General features: G+C 42.9%; 1 protein-coding gene across 3 annotated transcripts; it reads right to left on the bottom strand.

The window, feature by feature from the left end:
- Positions 1-137: 137 nt before the first annotated feature.
- Positions 138-20,320, bottom strand: BAG1 (BAG cochaperone 1). 3 transcript variants are annotated; one of them, XR_015183736.1, is made up of 8 exons: positions 20,263-20,320; positions 16,362-16,490; positions 16,131-16,213; positions 15,335-15,448; positions 14,725-14,832; positions 14,428-14,565; positions 9,369-9,434; positions 8,062-8,115 (listed from the first exon to the last, which is right to left on the bottom strand). XR_015183736.1 is itself a non-coding variant. In XM_086469375.1 (7 exons), exons 1-7 carry the CDS (start codon positions 20,303-20,305, stop codon positions 3,406-3,408), a joined length of 630 nt encoding a protein of 209 aa, XP_086325501.1. In that variant the 5' UTR covers positions 20,306-20,320; the 3' UTR covers positions 138-3,405. The 3 variants fall into 3 exon arrangements, 2 of the variants coding, with proteins under 2 accessions (XP_086325501.1, XP_086325502.1); XM_086469375.1 differs by lacking the exons at positions 8,062-8,115; positions 9,369-9,434; positions 14,428-14,565 and adding exons at positions 138-3,495; positions 5,770-5,832; XM_086469376.1 differs by lacking the exons at positions 8,062-8,115; positions 9,369-9,434; positions 14,428-14,565 and adding exons at positions 138-421; positions 5,770-5,832.
- Between the last annotated feature and the right edge of the window lie 242 nt (positions 20,321-20,562).

Here is a 20,562-nt window from a genome sequence, read left to right as displayed (position 1 = left end):
TGGTGGAGGCCTGGCAGGGCCAGCGGCTGCTCCCAAACGCCGCCCGCCCGCCTGCCGAGAGCAGCACGCAATTCCCCCTCTGAAACACAGCCCAACCGCAGCATTTAGCAACCGCGCCATGACCAAGGACAGCAAAGAACTTTCCATATTTTATTTTTATCTTTCCATTTATGCTCATACAATGAAATAACTAAAAAACCCAAAACCCCTAGCCCCAAGTTCCACAGTGCCAAGTGCTCCACTCCAAACCACGAGTGACCATTAGAAGTCAAAGAAGCGTTACTCCAGGTTCACAGCGACATTACCTCCAGGAGGACTCGGTCCACCACCAGCAGCGTATTTGACGCTGTTCCCAGAGAGCAAACCGTCCCACAGCTCCCTGAACGGCAGGTTTGGTTCGTCTCACACCAGCCTACAGGAGCTGGGGGGAGAAAACGGGGCGAGGAAGTGTGTAATTTGATTTCCATTTTCATAAAAGACAAACTTTGTGGTAAGACATTCCGCCCGGACAGCACGTCCGAGGTGCGTAAACACGGCCAGAGCAACACAGCGACTGGGGGAAGACGACGGGGTAAGTGCAACTAAGGCAAAAGGGAGTAACTTCTCTTTTGACATCAGCAGCATAGATGGTCAGGGTGAGGAAACAATTCAGTAGCAAAATAGGTACCACGGTACACCTAGACTACAGAATCAGTAAGAATATAGTTTAAGCTTGATTGAGATCTACGTTTACCTTTACAAATTCTGAAGAATATTTAAAATCTCCTCTTCCTTCCCCTTCCTCCCACAATTGTAGTCTGCTGCACTTTTCAAAAGCACAGAAGTTTGCTTTTACTGAAATTTAAGGCTATTATGAAAAAATGAAGTGTAGGACTCCTCCTTCAAAACTCAGTATAAAAGTCAATCCACTCTGGAAAATCTTAGATAACTCTACAACCATCCATTTTCCAAAACAAATCAACTAATTTTTATATTTGGAAGACAAAAAAAAAAATTTATACTGCAAAAGTTTGTCTTCATACACATACTTTTGTCCTAGAAACCCGATACCAGCAGTTACCACTGTAAGGCCACTTCAGCTCAGGACACCCACCCTTTGCTGAATCCAGATGCGCTGGTGGGAGCATCATCGCTCCCTTTGCCTCAAAGTACCAGATTATCAACAGATCTACTATGGAACATCTCAAAGTTAATCCACCTGGCTTTAAGAGGGGCTGAGCATGTACTCACACAAGCACATCTCAAGAAGCAGCAGTTTCTGGGAAGGAGGGCTGGGAAGATGGTGTCTGCCTGTTCGTGTTGTCACCCAAGAGAGAAAAACACTAAAGAGCAGCAGAAACGGACACAGTCCAAGCCATGACCACAGCTCCCAGTTCTCTTCATGGGCACATGAGGATACTGTGCTTATTATACACGCCCTTGTGAAAGTTCAATGCATTAGAGGATTTACACGTTGAGAGGGTGAGGATCCTTTCCGTCACAGGAAAGTGGATAATTTTGCACCCCCTGAATTAGGCAGCAGTGTTGCTGGTGGTTTAAGAGTCAGCTGAATCCGGTCCGGAAGCAGTACCAAGCTAGGCAGGGCTTCACAAAAATGGCTATAATCAACTCTTCTTCCCCCTAACCTTAAAGTGCTGGGAAAATGCAGCATGACCACACTAGTAGCCTAGGAAAAATATATCCACAGTCCTACCAAACATTACCATCTCCTAACGTGAGAGACAAGCTTCCTAGGAGTTTAGACCTTATAATCCTCCACAGATGCTAAGAAGAGAGTTACATATGGAAAAAATACAACCTTGAAGAAAAGGGTTAACAGTAAAAAATACGGCCACTCCAACCTTCGTATGGTCAAAGCACATTTTTAGAATAAAAGTGACCCTTTCTAATGCAGGGCTATCACTTCATTTGTCCAATGGCATTTTTCACTAAAATGCTCCTCCAACTACAAACATCAAAGAAAATACTTTAATAATAATACTTTAAGTCTTATTTAAGGTTTATGACTTATTAAAAGTTAACATCTTTTTACACACATTTCCTATATTTATCTTGAAAGGACAGCTAATCTTGGAACAGTCACATGTGGATAAAGGCTCACTACCTAAGGGCCATTTCTAAACATCCTCAGTCTGACGCATTTGAGACGAAAGAGCTTTTTTTTCCCCACAGAAACAGGCTCCTATACCAGTCACTACCTCACCAGCCACTGCATGTACGACTGACCCAACGACCAGAAGCACCAGTGAAAAAGCAACTCCCACCTCAGGTACGTCAGCTACAGGCTCTGACCAACAACTGCAAAGTTGGCTGCAACTGCTGACAGTCACAGTCTCCGGCAAAAGCTTATTTTTCGCCTAACACAGAAGGCTAAGCGTGGCACGTATCCGACTGCGAGAATCAGTCATAACCCTCAGATGCACGGCATTGCTAAAATAAAGTTGTGTCACTTTGTAACATGTTATAAAAATTCACTAATTACCTTAACAGACTAGAAATAATCACTGCGATTTTCCATTAAACACAGCTTCATGAACACAGTGAAATCAGAAAAACAGTATAAAAAACCCTTTCAACATAGCTCCTTTGTTATACCTTGCTTGAACTGAACCATTGGTATATGAGCAGCATGAGTAATCTCATTTCATTTCCCGCCATAACTCAAGACAGAACACAAACAATAAAAATAAGAATATTCTATAAAAAACACCGTACATCAGAAATCTAGGTAAAAAACGTATGTCTGTATCAAGGAGCTCAGTTACAACTTAAAGCACCACTCAAAATTAAGTACCATACATGTTACAGTACATTCCATTTATTATGACAATTTAAGGCTAAAATAGGTACGACTCCCTTATAGTCAAGCTTTCTTATATTTAAAAATGCATACAAACATTAAGTAGATACAAATGCGTAGGGTTGGGGTTTTTATTGCTCTGAACTGTCTACTAGAATGTTCTGCTTTCCCAGATGTCGTCTCAGTTTGCCTTTTTCAATCAAGCTGAAGTCCTACAATCACAACTTATGGCACCTGTACGATTACAGACCTTCTTTGATTTGAGCTGTAAATAAATTCAAGGACATATCAGACAAAATTGCCCATCACTGCAAACTTTATAACTTAGTTCACTAAACATTTGTCCATAAGACACATAACAATTCACCACAAAGATTATTTCTGCCATTCTTCAGGAAGGATTTTCTTTTCAAAAGAACAGGTCTAACCAAGCGGCAAACAAGACAACCAGCAAGAAATGATTGACTGGTACCAGTCTAACAGACTGGGCTTTAAAAAAAAAGACAAGGAAAAAAAAAAAGCTGAATACATGCTCCAAAACAAAGAGCAAACTTTTCTTCTTGCTCATAGAGCAATTATGTTTCCTAATTAAGTAGGGCAATGCCTCATTCTGCCAGTGCCAAATTCTTTGACTGTAGCTTGTCTATTTCTTGACCAATATTTCCTTCAATGGTATCACACTGGGCAAGAAAAACCTGAGAATAAGAAACAAACAAATGTTATTGGGAATGCAGTTACAGCAATGGGAGGTGCTTCTCAAGAACAGAAACTGCAGTTTCCATGATGAATTTGAAGATGCCAACTCAACAACTACCTTCCAGTTCGGTTTTGGTAACAGCTTCTTCACACGTTTGTTCACCCAGAATCCCAACAGAGACATGGTATTTGATACGGCAGTAACGTGGTTGCCCGGCCTCACCAAGTCCTGCCGCTGAAGCACTCTTGAGTTCGTCCAAAGTTCATAAACAGCAACAGGGATCGTAAAGGTTCAGACAGGTTAGTCCTTTGGTTTGGACTTTCTAAAACACGTACTTCTGTAGCCGAGGGTGGGAGCGACAAACTCACTCAGTCAAGACTAAAACAAGCTTTCATTAAACCAGGGCCTCTTCTGTTTCTCAAGGCACATGAACCCCCACCTTCATCAACAAGTAGCTGCTGTGCCTCCAAAGACAGAAGGCTCCCTTCCAAAAAGGGCAGTCCACAGCACATCAAGCTTTCCTGGAACCTGCCCACGAGTTCTTACAGCAACCCCCGCACAGCAATTAAGAGCCAGCAGCCGCTGGTCACTCTGCTCGTGCTGTACACAGCACAACGCACCAGCACTTTAAGCAAATAAAGTCTTTTAGGCCAAATCCAACATATGAGTGCACTGCAGTTTCTGAGCAGACTCTCCCACTATCTATTTACATCTTGCACTCAGTTTTCCTACACCTGCACCGGACTTGAACAACCAAACCAGATATTTAAAGTTATTTACATTAAAATGACATTAAGAAACTTCCTTCCCTCTAGAGCAGCAAACTACTGGGCCAGCTGATTGTCTCTCAACCATCACGCTGGCTGCAAATATATCTGTCTCCCCAGTCTGGAAGATACATGACTGCCAGCAACAGTTAATAGCTCCCCCTCGCTTTCATGAATACTTAAAGAGTAATAAGCATAACTTGCCATCGTTTTCTCGCTGTAGAAGAACAAATTGCTGTTGACAACTCTGGTCTTAAATCCCTTACGATTCTTCTGCAGTCCTCAAAGGGTTCATAACCTACAGTTGCAGAACACTGTGCCTATAAAGGCACATCAACAATCCTGATCTCTGCTCAACATTGTCTGTTTTATGCTTTAACAGCAGTTGTGACACAAAGCCCCACTTATTTCTGCAGTAACTTCACCCAAGAGCGGAGCTCTAGTAGCTTGCCATGAGGTTTACAGCCATACCTCTGTCACAAGGTTTTCCTGCTTTGGTTAGGGACGTGGAATCAAAAGCATGTTCAGAGCCCATCTAACACAGCTATGCCACCAACCATCTTCATTTCAATTTGCATTGTCTGAACTTACCCCTGTAACAAAGTGCTTTGCCCCTAAAGCTATAACAAACCCCATTTCTACTATGAAGTACTTCTTGGTAGGGCTTCCTCTAAAACAGATAGCTTTTTTAAAAAATTTGGGAAATATTAATTGAAAGTATTTAATAAGGTTACAGAAAAAGACAAAACTTTTCAACTCCATAGGAATGCAAGGTACTTTCACAAACAATTTTCAGGGGTCTAACCTGGGTCTGAAGCTCACATAATATGAATAAAACCAGTAATTTGAGCAGCATTACCACTCATTTATGGAAGTTTGACTTTGGGGCGGGGGCAGAAAGGACAAATTCAAGTATTTATTAACAAACCTTCAGTTCAAGTCTCTAAGGAAACAATGCCTAGGAATTTATACGCATCATACAATGGCAAAGCAACTTAAAAACCCACCCGCAGCACAACTGCTCTTCTGTACAGATTTTACTTTAGAGACGTACTCTCTCCACAGAAAGTTGGTACATTGCAATAAAAGCTAAATTTCCAAAGAACAGCTCCAGCAAGGTTCAGAAGGAGTTATGGTTGACTGCAGCCTTGTGCCCAGACCTCATTCATTACCTCAGCCCACCAAGACAGGAAGGGAGGAATGATCCCGGTTTTTTTTACAAGTTATCAGAGTTCCTTTACATCATCAGGCAGCCATAAGGCCAACCACTAACATGAATTACAAACATTATCTGAGAACAGCATGAACTATGAAAATCTGTATTTCTGTATGCTGTTTTATAAAGCTATTAAACACCTCTTCAAGGGGAGGTCATAGGAACTACCAATGTAAGAAGAAACACTGAAAAAAATCTGAGCTCTAAACAGCTCTCATTTTCACAAACTCTTGGTATACAAGTGCCCAGCGTTAACGGAGAACAAAAAAAAAACTCCCAAAAAACTCACCTGAACCCTTTTTACCAACCCCTTCTTTTTCAGTTTGCAATCACTGAAATTCTCTGGCAGACTCTGCAGTAAAACAAACAAACAAGTTGATGCGGATTAATGTTGATATTAACACATTAAACTTAGAGCAAAAACTGGATGTATCAAAGCATCCTCTGAACAGACATCCTCAAAATGCCATGCCTGCTCAGTGAGCATGATTACACAAGAGAGAATTTAAAAGAAACAGTCATCAATTCAAAAAGTCGGGGATGCAGCACGCTGATTGCAAAGATCTGAGCTGGCAAATTTACCACGTGCCTTTAGGTAACATACAGCAAAGGCTACATACACTGCTTTTGTCTGCTGAGCTGCAACTTCAGGGTTTTTTTCCACAGACTGTAAGATGAATTAATTTCTTACAAACACATTAACACAATCACTCGCCATCATTAGAATGCATCATCAGCAACAGAGGCATTGCCAGCCTAAGCTGTACATCTCATCTTCTCTGCAATCTACTCATGGAAGGCTACAGATGTGAAGTGTTAATGCTGACAGCTTGTAATTTAATTCAAACTGCATCATTTTCTGTACTCCTACCACCCAATATATTCATGTATGCCATCTTAGCAAATGTTACATGCTTTGTCCTTTCGGGGCTACGTGAAACTGGGGTGCTGGTGGGGAACAGCGCTCAGGTTTACGATGTTTTCTTGAAACAGGTAAAACACCTGTACAGATCATTATCATTATACAAAGTTTATGTGAACGTTCTTAGAAACCCTGTGCTCTTACTGTTGAAGATGCATAAAAATCTTGGAGTTTCTCACTGGTATACCTTTTATTTTCCACCCTAACTCCATATCAAGAATAGAGGTTTCCCTATACTGCTCTCTGTTTCGTTTCAGATAAAACGCAAGCCTCACTGGGAGGATTAGATATATATACACATACGTATCTAAATAATAACAACCAAAAAAACCCCTCTGCTCTCATGAGATCCCACCTGTAGTACTGTGTCCAGCTCTGGAGCCCTTAGTACAAGAAAGACATGGACTTGTTCGAGCGAGTCCAGAGGAGACCATGAAGATGCTCGTGGGGCTGGAGCAGCTCCCCTGTGAGGACAGGCTGAGGGAGTTGGGGGTGTTCAACCTGGAGAAGAGAAGGCTCTGGGGGGACCTTACAGCGGCCTTCCAGTGCAGAAAGGGGGCTGCAGGAGAGGTGGGGAGAGACTCTGGATCAGGGACAGTAGTGATAGGACAAGGAGTAATGGTTTTGAACTAAAAGAGGGCAGATTTAGACTAGATATAAGTAAGGAATTCTTTACAGTGAGGGTGGAAAAGCACTGGCACAGGCTGCCCAGAGAGGTGGCAGCAGCCCCATCCCTGGAAACATTCCAGGTCAGGCTGGACGGGGCTCTGAGCAACCTGATCCAGCTGAAGATGTCCCTGCTCACTGCAGGGGGGCTGGACTAGATGGCCTTTAGAGGTCCCTTCCAACCCAAACTGTGCTGTGATTTTATTTCTACATAAACTTCAGATCTAAAATCTCTCTCGCTCCTACACTCAGCTGGAAAAAGGAATGCACAATGCTGCTGCTTGTCTCCGAGGAGAGCATGGAAGTTGGAAGTGGGTGTAACTACTACTACTCTCTTCCCAGGGTCAGGTTTTTTGGTTTATTTTATTAGTTTGCTTTTGTAAGATGAGTAAGAAAATGAAACTTCTGTTCCTGTAGTCCCACCTTCCATTTCTGTGGCTCCAGTACCAGTTTTCTCAAACCGCAGCATTATCAAGCTGGATAAAACTCCTATCGACTTTTAACACTTCCCTTGGAGATCAGAAAAGGTATTTCCCTTGCAGAGAGCCTTTATGTCAGACTGCATCTCCTGAAACAGAACTAGAAACTGGACATACTTCTTTCAAGTGGAAAAATGATTATCAGCATCAGAGACACAAGAGGTCAGTGTGGGGATTAAGGGAGACACCCTTCCAAACACAACTGGTGCAGTGTTATCTTACAAACAGGGACAGAAATGTCTAAGACCTAACAGTTACAATTTTGGGTTTTTTTCTAATTGATGTTAATCCTCTCATTACCAAAAACACTCTTCAGTTTGTTCTAAGATGCATTCCATCACCTATCTATCCTTTCCAAATTCTCTTATTTTGTGAGAAAGAGGAGGAGAAGTAGCTCTGAAAGTAAGTTACCAGGTTAATGCCAGGAATCTGTCATGAACAATGTAAAGTCTCCTACAGGAGCCTTTCTACACCAGTCACTTTGTTCATTCATGTAATGTCGCCTTCCTTCCTTGGATTTACAGCACAGGATGGGTTCAGAAACTGTTATCACTTTTTCAACGACAGCCTGCCCAAAATGAAAACTCCTTTTTACCAGGTGGCATATGTCCATTTTCCAAAGCACAGCTTTTTTAACTTGCTCATTTTGGAAGCTACTTTGCTTTTTACAAAGTGTATCTTGTAGTACTGTGTACTGCAACAAGCCCCCGCTCACTGCAGCATGCTGCCCCTGCATGTCTCCTCCCAACAAGCAGGACACTGTGAAAAGGTTGCTTTACGTGCTTTTCTTGCAGAAACGGAATGCTCCAAAGGCATTACAAAACAATTGAGAAGTTAGTTTAAAGCTGTGGGTGAATTCTCTTCGAACAGCAGCTCTAGGTCACAAATAAAAAAGGCAGCCTTCGCAGTACTTATAGCTGTCCCAGGGGAAAAAAAAAGTTTTACAAAATATTGCAAATTTATATGAACTGTTCCGAGGGATCTTAGACATAGGACCCTGTAACCACATGAGGAAACATTCCTATTTTTCCCTTGGTTTTCGACAACCCAATTCCCTTTTTAAAATGGCCAAAATATAACAAGGAACATTTAACATAAAGAGAGTATTTGCTGCGTACTATTTCGACTCCATGCATGTAACAGCCTGAAAGAACAAAGATCGGTCAGGCCTAACTATTAATGGCCGATTCTCACCAGAAAATGAAGATGTTCTCTCACTGTCACAGAAATAACTCTGCCTGGAAGTTTTCCATGACTTGGAATTTCTTAATAATCAAATTAAAAATGACATTATGCACTAGCTCAGTTACGCTGCTCATCTCCCTCTGCTGAGTACTTATTTCAGGCTGTATTTTCTGAAGGAGATTCGGGCCTATGCAAGTATTCCTACCAATCTGAAACACCAAATTAACAAACAATTCTCTGTCATCAGAATAGGCCTAAGTTAACTTTCAATAGCAGACAGGGAACTCCAGCTGGGCTTAGCACCCAAAGCCTGTCTCTAAAGCAGGGATTGGTAACTGGAGGAAACTTTGAAATCTCAGTGTAGAGAAGACATTCAGACTATTTCTATTTTTGACAACGTTTTTCAAAACTGTTCTTTTTAAGTACATCTTTGCGTGCAAACTCCAATATCTGCTTGCACACCCACACAGATGTGGGGTTTTTAAAATCACAGGTTGCAATTCCCTTGGCAGAGACATGGAATTGGAAGGCCTACACGTACTAACTTATCAGCTGTTTAAAAGGTGTTTTGCCATCAAGTTAGTGAAGTTTACAAATCTTAACATCAAATTAAATCTAACGGTCTCTCTGTTTTACCTTAGTCAGCTTATGTCTCCTCTCCACGAATACGTTGTCCAACTATTCAGGGTTTAACAGGTGAAGCTGGCAATAAACCTTAAGTCACAATAACAATTCCAAATTTAATTTAAATAAAATTTAATTAAAGAAGGAGTAGCTTAAGCCTAGGCACTGCTTATGCCAAACCCTTGCCAAACCTACATTTTGGTGCTAGCACCGCTTGCAGAGCAGTGGTTTGGATCGCCATAGGGCTTTCCACTGCGCAGCATCTTCTTACTTTCACGGCAGGTCTCCTCTTTGCATTGCACTTGCTCTGTGACAAAACCCTGCCCAAAGTCTCACAGTCCTTGGGCTGTATGGTCTTAAACTTCAAAACTGACTGCAGTGCCGGCTCCACGCCAGCAACTTCAGCAGAATTCCTCAGCACAGGTTCTCTACCCTAGCCCCCCGCCTCAGAAACAGAGCCCCAGCCCCTATTACTGGTGGCCATCTCCCACCCCACACCCCCGAATTCAGAGCTGCTTAACCACATCTCTTGGGGAGTTCTCACCCTGCAGATACACTGACCAGATGCACTGCACAGACTCATCTTCTGTATGCACAACACTCATGCTCTATACAAGAAATCCTTAAAACCAACCACCTTTTACACAGTAATAAATTCACGCGTGTGCGTTATCCTGCCTCTAGCTCCTCTCTTTCCGACTGTTCTTTTAACTACAATCCCAGCACCCCTCTTTCCTGAGCACTGCTTTTTACAAAATACAGACTCTCCTGTCAGTTCTTCCCCCTCTCCCAGCTGATCTCGTAATAAAACCACCTCCCTTTGCCACAGAACATCACCTTCAGCTCTGCTCAGGTTCCATTTGTTTTGGAAGTGCTTCCAATAACAATCTTTAAGCTTAAGAGTTACCACGACACCTTTGTTCTCCTCTTTTGTTACTTATTTCCCAAACCACAGATCGCAGAAAGTGGATGCCCGAGTCCACTCTATAGCAGTGTAGTCAGTCAATAAACAAAACAAACGCCAGTCAAATTTGTTATTTACCACTATCTTATCAGACACCATTGTTCAAAGAGGCAATCTCCTACACTAGCAGTTATCTAGCAACAACAGCCAGGAACATTTTTGGTTTGTTACCAGATTGCTTAAAAAAAAAATAAAAATCCCTCTGCTACACATGGCACCAAAGATAATCAGTTGCAAAAAAAGGATTTTTTGCTGACACCTCATCTATCTAACAAGAAGCCTTTTTGTTGGTTTCTTTGAAAAATCCAAAACTATATACAATATTTTAGTGTGTAGTTTTGATCAACTACCATCCCTTCACTTTTTTTAACTTATTATTAAATAAATTAGTAAACTGGGTAACCACATTATGCTGACACTGAATCTTCTTCCATTAAAGCAGACATCTGAACAGCTTCTTTAAAAGCAGCTATTAAACGGCAGCATTTATCAATGGGTTTTCTGAACGCAGAACTGGTAACTAAGCGTTCTGCCCTCACTGGGGGGATGACAGTATTTTCATGCTCCTTGTGTTTTAGAAAAATTTTCCCCCGAAGCTTTGATTCTATGTTTACGACTCATGCTAAGAGACTTAAGAATTATAATAAGAAATGCTTATCAAATGTTTATTTATCCAGATAAATTCGAAGGTTTAGTAAGAAGTCCTCATATTTTTAAGTGGCAAAACATCCCAGAAGCCTGGGAAACATTTGTTACAGGCGCAATGATTTTTTTCAGAATACTACTTTCTTTTAATCCTTGAATGTTAATCTGGGATTGATTTACCAGACAACAACTATACCAGGGACAAGGAGACTGAAAAAAGCTTCATCAGAACAGTACAGTAACTTGAGTTTTATAGAGCAATTACAAAAAAAAAAAAAAAAAATCCCCAAGAAAGGAAGATGGGCCACCAGAACATAATTGAGTCAGCAATGTTATCAATACCGATACATGCAATTTGACAGATGATTCTGTCATGAATTTATGTGAACAAAATCAGTGACTGGTATTTCAGAAAAGGAAGCTCTTTTTTAGTCGCTAGAATAATCTGTTCTCTGCAATATTGTCTTTCTAGATTACTAATCTGCCAATTAACATGAAATCACCGGGAGAACATGGTAACCTCTCAGACTGCAATACTGGTGACAGACTTCATGTAAATTAGAGCAGGCTCACAAGGAGGACATAGTGTCATGACTGTGGAATTAAATTTTCCATTGATCTCAGAAAAGCTTTCCTTTTTTTTTTTCTTCAAAAAGCCTTTCAGTTATTTAAAAACCTGTGCCATCTGATCAAGTCAAGGATTTTCTGTGTTCTGCTCCCTGAGATTTATAGCATACTTTGACTTTTACTCCTGGATCAAATGTTTTACCTGCTGAAATGAATGGCATTTCTGGTGACGGCACACACAAACCTTCAACTATTGAACGAGACTCAATTTGTATTCCTCCTCAAGAAAACCTCAGAGACCTCCGGCTTATGGGAATGTCTGACTGTGTCACAGCATTGAACAATTTGTAAGATGTTCCTAAGATCCCTCCACCCTTCCCGCTGTGGAAGCAGTGACTATTTAAACACACCCAAAAGCACCCCTTCTAGACTTCCCTTTCACACCTCGGGCAGAGGCAACACTGTATTTACTCCTCTCCCACCCCAATACTGTATGACTACTGACCTACTTCTCCGCTTCCTAAGTCACTTCTTTTAAATTCATAGTTGTTGAATACACAAAGTCTAGTAAAAAGGAGTGTCCTCTAGTAGCTCCTCTAATTAGCGAGCCTGCCTGCTAACAGTAAGGGGGTGACACCTCTAGAACAGCTAGAAAACCATACGCAGGCTTCCTCACCCTTGCCTCTCTGTAACCACGCAAATCTCAGTTTGTACCAGCCTAGATGTCTTTGATTGATCCAAACAACGTATGACAGCCAAGACCCTTTAAAGAGCTTGCTGGTACATTTCACTTCTACAACGCACCCACTCTTCAGCCTCAGCAGAAAACAGCTCACTCAGTCACTTTTTTCCCCCCTACCTTTTTTTTATCATGCTGCTGATTGAATCAACAGCACATCTATATGGTCAATAGCATTTAAGAGTTCTGTCAGACCCTGCTTTTTACTTGGCTAACAAAAGAATACCAAATATCATATAAAACGATTCTGAGATACAGATAAAATACTTTCTGGAAGCGTTACGCTTTTCTGCTTTGCATTCTATTTACCATTTTTCACATCAGTGAACTCATTTATTGTTCATATACATACCTCATTACCGTTGTGACGTGTTGCTGTCTCTGTATATTGCACAACTACAGAGAGCTAAGTAATACCTCAGGAAGCTGGTAGCCTGTTCACCTGATCTGGTGTCACACCAGTACACTGAACAGCTACATTTTAAGCAAAGATTCCACCAACTACATGTATCACATCTGCAAAATTTCACAGAAGTTTCACGGTTTTCACGACAACAACCACAGCTGCCTTTGTATATTAAAACAAATAAATACGGCCTTTGGTATGTTTAACACAACTGTTTAACGTAACTCCAATCACTGGCAATAAAACCCCTCACTTATTTCTAGCTTTAAAAAAAATGAGGCTCATCAATGTCATAGGCTCTCATACAATAAAGTAACAAACAACTATTACAAATATTAAAAGATACTCATTATAATTTGCTTTAGCTTTGGCTGCTCCACTTCCACAAGAGACAAAACTGAGGCACAGAGAAACGAGGTCACTAGATCATAAGTCTTCTAAAATCTTGCACTAAACCTGAAAGTCCCTTGCCCAGTACTCTTTAGAGTATTTTGGATAAGGAGGTAGATAATATCAAGCTTTCAGTTTAAGACATGCAAAAAGTAGCAGAATCAAAAGTAAACTTGGGAGATTCAGTTTGGAGTAATTAGGAAGCGTTGAAAGGGTTTTCCAAGGCTGCTTGCTGGGTTTCAGAGCTGTATACCAGCATACAAGCACTGACTTTTTTCTAAATAGGACTCAGGATCAGAAATTGAAGGGATCAGCAACAAGCTTTAATCCCATCCAAGTGAAACAGTTGTCACCTTACTGCTGTTTTCATGATAACTCATAGTAAATCTGCCACTTCCACCGGGGAATCAGTCAGAGGAAGCCTGTACAGCCAACAGCATTCAAGAATTGTCAGTAATGTATTTTCCTCTATACAAGGCAGAAAAGGAAAGAGAAATTTTAAGACTTTAAAATACTGAGCATATCACACTTTTTAAAAAGTCTTTAAGAACTGTTGGCTGTTACAAACAGCAAAGGCTAGTTTACCATTAAAGGTGCACAATATAAAGAGAGGAAATAGGTTGCTGAGCTCCCCACCGCTCCTAGGAACACACCCACATTGTACAGCATTTGATGATGCCCAATTCAGATCACGGCTCTTTGATTTAGTCTGCTGCTGAACTTTTTCAAAGTGTCCATCAATTAAATTACACCGGGTTCACCAATTACAGGCATTTGCATGGAATCCTTCTGAAACAATCCCATAAAGGGTCCCTGTAGAAAGGTGTAGACCCAAAGACATCACTCCCACAGAAAAGCAGCATTTTTCCTTCAGAGCAGGATGTTACGATGGTGATATGCAACATAATTATATAGTGAAGTTCACAGAGAATGACCAGCAGACAGAGAAAGGGAATAAGAAAATACCTCAGTTGCCACGATCTTCTATTTATCTCTGCACTCGTCCCTCATTCTCACCTAGCTCTCAGCTACTACATGATACAGGAAGGTATATATCATACTCTGGAAATATGCTGTAAGGTTATGATCCATTAATGACTGTGAAGCACTTGGATATACCCCACTACATTCCAAAAAAGCATCTAGTCCTCAATATGTGGGCATCTCAAGTGAAAGTACTGTCAGTCCACGTACGACTGACCAGAAAACTCCTCAGCCTTCAGGACCTCCTTGTTCATATGTGATACACAACACAAAGTGTATCTGCTGGGGTTTTTTCCAGACCTTCACTGTCACCGTGAAGTTTAACATGAAAGTTTGCCAAGACAAACTAAAAGGGTAAAACTTGAGTAAAGGATACCCATTTCATGTAGTCTTAACAGGCTGCTGCCCCAAATGAAGCTCTTCTGTAGAATGGGGATGCATGCACAGGCATTAATGTCACCATTTAGAAAGAGATGCTGCCAAGTAGCCTTTTGGAGACATACAGGGACAAGAGCTGGATATTGAAGAAAAAATGAGCAAACCAATTAACCAATTTTCAAAGCCAAACCAAATTTTTCAGTATTTTAAAATATCAAATAAATGACAAGAAAGATATACTCTCAACAGCAATTTTCTGTTGGGATTTGACCCTCTTCTGTGGTTATTTACTTACAATGGCATCAATCTGTTCCAGGATCTTCATGAACTGCTCTGCAGTTCCTTTTATCCTCTTGTCCAGCTGCTTTAGTGCTTCTCCTTGGAGATCCTTTGCTAAAAATCCCTGAGGAGGAAAAAGAGGGAAGACAAAATTATTCCATACCCTGCAGAACACTCAGCTTAGAACATCTGTCAATCCGCCACAGCAGAAAGCACCTTTTACTATTTCTGCAGTTTCAAGTATGGTGGGGATTCCAATCTCAACCTGTATTCCATCCCTCCTTGAAATGCTAAATGTAAGATCTGCTAGGATTACTTAAAAGATTAAACAAGTAACAGACATTCTCCTTCGGACTTTGAGAGAACTCTTTGTGTTTTTCCAGATCTCAAGAATATAATTTATCCAATATGCATCAATATTTACCTTTTTCCAAACAGTGCCATGTCTCTATTTTGCAAACTCATAAAACACATTTGAAATCCAGTAAAAATTTTACAGGACCCATGGACAGTTAGGAGGGGCAGCCTAATACTGACTACTCAAAGCCTTTAAACTATTTTTTTTTAAATACATACACCCACAAAACTGTTTTGCAGAGATATAAAGTCATAGAAAACTGACATACCTTCTGGATACTTGTGAACTCTTTATTAACTTCCTCTAACTTATTAGCTATATGCTCCACTGACTTCTCCAAATCTTTTAACTTCTTTAATTCAGCCTCTTCTTCTGGACTATTCTGTGTATTCAAAAGCACAACATTCACAACTATGGAACAAATAGAGACACTACGCAGCTACAAAGCGGCAACAGCGGTGATACAGACATAAAGCCTTCTGCTGATTTAAAATACACACCACATTGTGGTTATTCTTTCCATATTTTAATACCTATCAAATAAGCTTCTTCCAAAGCTTAATGACGAATACAGTCAAAGAGGGAATGTATATAAACACATAAAATGAGATGAATTTAAAAGGAAAAAATGCACACTTTGTTTGCTAGCTTAGCATGTTTGGAGGTAATGTTTATATCACGAGACACTGCCTTGTCCTCTAGTTACCAGAACCAGCCACAAGCCATTTCACAGACTCAGTAGCTACAGCTTTTTTTTTTAAACCAGAAAAATAAGATGAGCAGATAAGGTCATCAGTGCATAGAAGGTCTACAAGCACTGACAAGCAACAGATTGGGCAGAATTTTGTCAATAATGTAACACAGAAATCAGTCAATAATGTAATTTCAGGAACGTACAAACTGCAGAGTTATTTGCAGCACAACGTGAGATTGAACTTCACTTTGTGGGCAGGTGTACAAGATCAGGTGTACGCTGTATCCTGTTTCTGTGTTCAGCAGCTGAATCACTGACAGAAATGACACTAAGGGGGGAAAAAAAAAAAAGGTCCAAAGGCAACACTTACCCTTTTCCCAATCAACATGACTTTGCAACCATTTTTAACACCCAGTGCTGACAACGGTTGTTCCAACTCTTTCAGAGACTTCCCTGAATGAAAAACGAGAGAGGGAAAAAACAGTTAAAACATAGCTAGTGGCATAAGAATGTCTCTTTGAAGACATTCAAAACCTGGACCTGAAAGTGACCAAGATGAAAGGTATCATCTGTAAGAAACACTGACGGATTTGTAAGGTACCTTTGTATATCAGTTTCTGAAAAGGAACCGGAACTCCAGTGACTTGTTCAATAAGTACAGCCATGTCTTGTAGTGTAGGTTCACCATCTTCTTGTTGAGAAGCCACCTGAATACTGTGTTTTTCATTACCTAACCAAAAACAGAGTAACAGTAATACTTATTGTCACCTACAAAATAAATATTACAGGAAATCCATTTCTAGTATTTATTTCCATTAATGTAGAAAGATCTCAAGTGACCGATTCCCATGTACAATCACAATTTTCAACCAAAGGATTCCATTGCATTTTCTTCCTCCTTGGAGTGACTTACCTTCCTTCCTCCTTACTGCTTCACGGTGTAACCACCTGAAGAGCTCAATCAGGCATATTCTCATGCTATAATGCTCCTACTAAATTTTATTCCCCACCTCTCTGTAAGAGTGGGGATGGCATCCAGACATCCCACAAGCTAAAGCGTGAAGGCCCGCTCCTTCCTGAGGTATCCCATTTCCTACCCACAGCAACTTTCAACGGCATCAGTCTTGGGGAACCTGAGACAATTTGTCACTTCCTTTGCTCTCTGCTCCTCATACCCGAGAAGCAAGCGATCAGTGTCTACCCCGTCTCACCTCAACCTCAGAGAATTCTCACAGTCCAAAAATTATTTGTCCCCGTAATGCTGCTGATAGGCAGCCCTCACCCCTCTGAGAAGTGTCAGCCTGTATGTCACCTTCCACGTACGGAGCACCCTAGCCAGACTCCCTAAGATGCCTGCATGCAAACAGCAGAAAGTTCTTAGAAAAAAAGGAGTCTGTCTGAATCTCTGCTTTGCAACAGACCCCTTCTATAACCCCCTGCTCCCACACACTTAAGGCCTGCAAATCCAAAAGCACCCACAGGAATCTGCCACCATTGGTGCTGGGGAACTCAAGACAGGAATTTTTCACTTTGCAGGAAGAGAGAACTCCTTAACAAACACCAGAAAGAAAACTATTCTCACGCCACTAATTTAAAGTGCATGTATATCTTACAAAGACAAAAGCTAGAAACATCGATTTTAAAATGTTCCAGCCTCCCAGAGCGACGTGACAAGTGACACTGTGGTCTCTAAATCTTGCCAGCTCCAACAATATTTCTTAATTCCAAAACGGTTTTAAGCTCAAAATCACACACAAACTCTCCCCCGAGTATTTCCCATAAACAGACCACCTTCTTAAAAGAAACACAACAAAAATTTAGGTCCTGACCTCAATATATTTCAAAAGGTTGGTTTGACATATCCAACTGCTCTGTGTAAAGGCGGTGCCTGTCAGCAGCTGAGGGAAAGAACAAATAAGCAAACAGCCCACGGGGGAGGGAACAGCTGAAGTTTGCCTAGGAACAGAAACCGTTTTAATTACAAATCATGACTACCACTTCGGGGCAGAACTTAACAAAAACTTTACTGTAAATTCACAGCGGAGTGAAATCACCACGAAGAATACCTCATGGGTTAGAACTGGTATCCTAGCTCATCAGTTTGCTTCAGTAAATGACAATACTAACAACCACTAGCGCAAAATTCCAAAACTTTTTCTTTTTAAAAAAAAGCCTAAATACATTTCAAAACCAAGCCAATTCACTTTCTTGCAGATTGTCAAGTGATATCTGTGGGTCTACTACCATTTACTTTCTTAACCCTTACTTCCACCTTTCCCCACGTTCACTCATGCACGCAAAACTTTAACGTTTGTGCTAAGCAGTAAGCCAGCACCTGACAGCGACAGGTATAAATCCGCCAGCTGAAGTCCAAGATGACAATGCCTTCTATCTGCTACTTATTAATGACGACGTAATTACCAGATAAGAAAACAACTGGGAAGATAAAAACATTCTCAGACAAGATGACTGTTGGCAAACAGCAAGATGATGGAATTACAAATATGTTAATATAAATTATTTTCATCTTTGCAAATGAAAACCCCTCGGCTCAACTGGGGCTCTCTGAAGGCATCAGTGAAAGCACATGAATCATGAAGATTCAAACAGATTATTCCACAAAGTTCCTCGCCAAAGACTCTTAGATAAAACTGCTGGGTGATAAAGGAATCATTCTCACAAAGTAATGTAACAGTCTGAAAACACGAATGAGCAAGCAGAAATAAACAATATGGTCTGAAGGTGGAAAAAATATCACCAACATAGTGCAAAAGGAACAGGAGCAGAATTTATTATTCAATAATTAAAAAACAATCCATTAAAAATTTAACAAGTTTTAACAAAAATCAGCTGAAGAATAACTTGCTGGTTTAATACCCTACCATCCTCCTCATTCTTCCTACTGCCTCATTGAGATCCCCTTCGTCAAAATTTAACCATGCTAGTTCTCACCTGATTTTGAGGAACTATGGAGTCCAGGCTATTCTTACCCCTTCACAGTAACTTATATAGTTATTTGCAGACTTAACCACCTCTTCCCTTCTACCTTCTTCTCCCTCCTCCTATTTCTCTTCCTGAGAGAAAAAAGCTCAATCGTGTCAGCTGCCCTGAGCAACCCGCTGCATCAGGCCAGGGCCCGACTGTCCTACTGAAGAAACCACCACCTTCTGCTGCAACCTCACATCTCGCTGACCATGAACATTCAAGCTTCTTCAACAAGCAAGAACAGAGCCCATCGGAGAGCACCTGCTTTTCACATACGGTGCTGACTTCAGTGATTCAGAACCACAGACTGGTTTGGGGTGGAAGGGACCTTAAAGATCATCTAGTCCAAACTCCTGCCATGGGCAGGGACACCTTCCACCAGACCAGGTTGCTCCCAGCCCCGTCCAGCCTGGCCTTGAGCCCTGCCAGGAAGGGGGCAGCCACAGCTTCTCTGGGCAGCCTGTGCCAGTGCCTCACCGCCCTCATGGTGAAGAATTTCTTCCTAGTATCTCATCTAAATCTCCCCTCTTTCAGTTTGAAACCGTTACCCCTCATCCTCTCACCACCCTCCCTGACCCAGAGTCCCTCCCCACCTCTCCTGCAGCCCCCTTTCCGCACTGGAAGGCCGCTGTAAGGTCTCCCCGGAGCCTTCCCTTCTCCAGGCTGAACAACCCCAACTCTCAGCCTGTCCTCACAGGGGAGCTGCTCCAGCCCCACGAGCATTTTCATGACCCTCCTCTGGACCCACTCGAGCGGGTCCATGTCTGTCTTGTGCTGGGTACCCCAGAGCTGGACGCAGCACTGCAGGGGGGTCTCAGCAGAGCAGAGGGGCTCTCAACCCCTCCCTCAACCTGCTGGCCACATACAGTTCACCTAAATGAAGATCACTGCCAAAAAAAGTGACTTCTGCTCTGTCCTCTCTGGCAAGGACAGCCCTGTCGCCTGTCCCCACCACCATCCTTACAGTCGATCCAGCCCTGCGCGGTGACTTTGCTCATCCTGCTGATGTGAAAAAAAAAAAAAAAAAAAGCTGTTTTCTTTTTTTTCCTTCTGTTGGATCAGCTCGAGCGATCCAGCTTGAGGCAGCCAGCGGGAAGATGCGGCCAGCCGAGGAGCGAAACCCGCCGGCAGCAGCCGGGGCCGCGGCCGGGCTCAGCGGAGGGCGAGGCCGCCGCCCCGCCGACAGCCGCGGCCCCGCGCAGGCGCCGGCAGCGGCAGCTCCGGCAATCTCCGTCTCCCCGAGGCTTCGCGGCGCCGCAGCCGCGGGCTCTCGGGAGCCAAAGGCCGCCCCACACCCCTCCACACACACACCCCCCCCCGCGCCTTTCCCGCTTACCCGCGGGCCCGCCCGCCCCGCAGCGCCCGGCGGCCCTTAACGGCCGAGGCGAGGCCAACGGGGAGCGGGCGGCGGCAGCCCCGGGAGGAGCCCCCCGCAGCCCGGGCCGAGCGGGGTACGGGGCGCCGCGGGCCGCGCTCGGCTGGAGGGGGACCCCCGCCCTCCCTCGGGCGCCTCTTACTGTAAGTGACGGTGACGGTGACCGGGGCTCCGGGCGCCGCCATCTCCCCTCACCACAAGGAAACCGTTCTGCGGGCGCTTCCGGGGGCGCGCCGCTGCGCGTCACTTCCGCCCTAACCCCCGCCCCTCCGGCTGGGAAAGGGGGGGGCAACGGGGGGGGGGGGGCGTGACGCCACAGGGCTTGTCGTTCACCGACGTCACCGAGGGGGTAACGGACGCGTTCGCCAGGAGCGAACCAACACGGCGCGGGGGCGGCGGCGGCGGCGGGGCGCCCTCTGCTGGGCCCCGCCGAGCAGCGCCG

Source organism: Leptosomus discolor, chromosome 8 (genome assembly GCF_034619465.1).
Source record: "Leptosomus discolor isolate bLepDis1 chromosome 8, bLepDis1.hap2, whole genome shotgun sequence".
Lineage (NCBI taxonomy): Eukaryota > Metazoa > Chordata > Aves > Leptosomiformes > Leptosomidae > Leptosomus > Leptosomus discolor.
This window is presented reverse-complemented; position numbering and strand designations above follow the sequence as displayed.

Bases quoted from the DNA above. Each gene is read 5' to 3' on its own strand.
- BAG1 (XM_086469375.1), bottom strand. From the start codon at position 20,305: ATGGCGGCGCCCGGAGCCCCGGTCACCGTCACCGTCACTTACA. The intron at 15,449-16,130 runs GTAAGTGTTGCC...TTGAATACACAG, and splicing joins TCATGTTGATTGGGAAAAGG to AATAGTCCAGAAGAAGAGGC. The intron at 5,833-14,724 runs GTAAGTAAATAA...GTTTTACTGCAG, and splicing joins TGGAACAGATTGATGCCATT to AGTCTGCCAGAGAATTTCAG.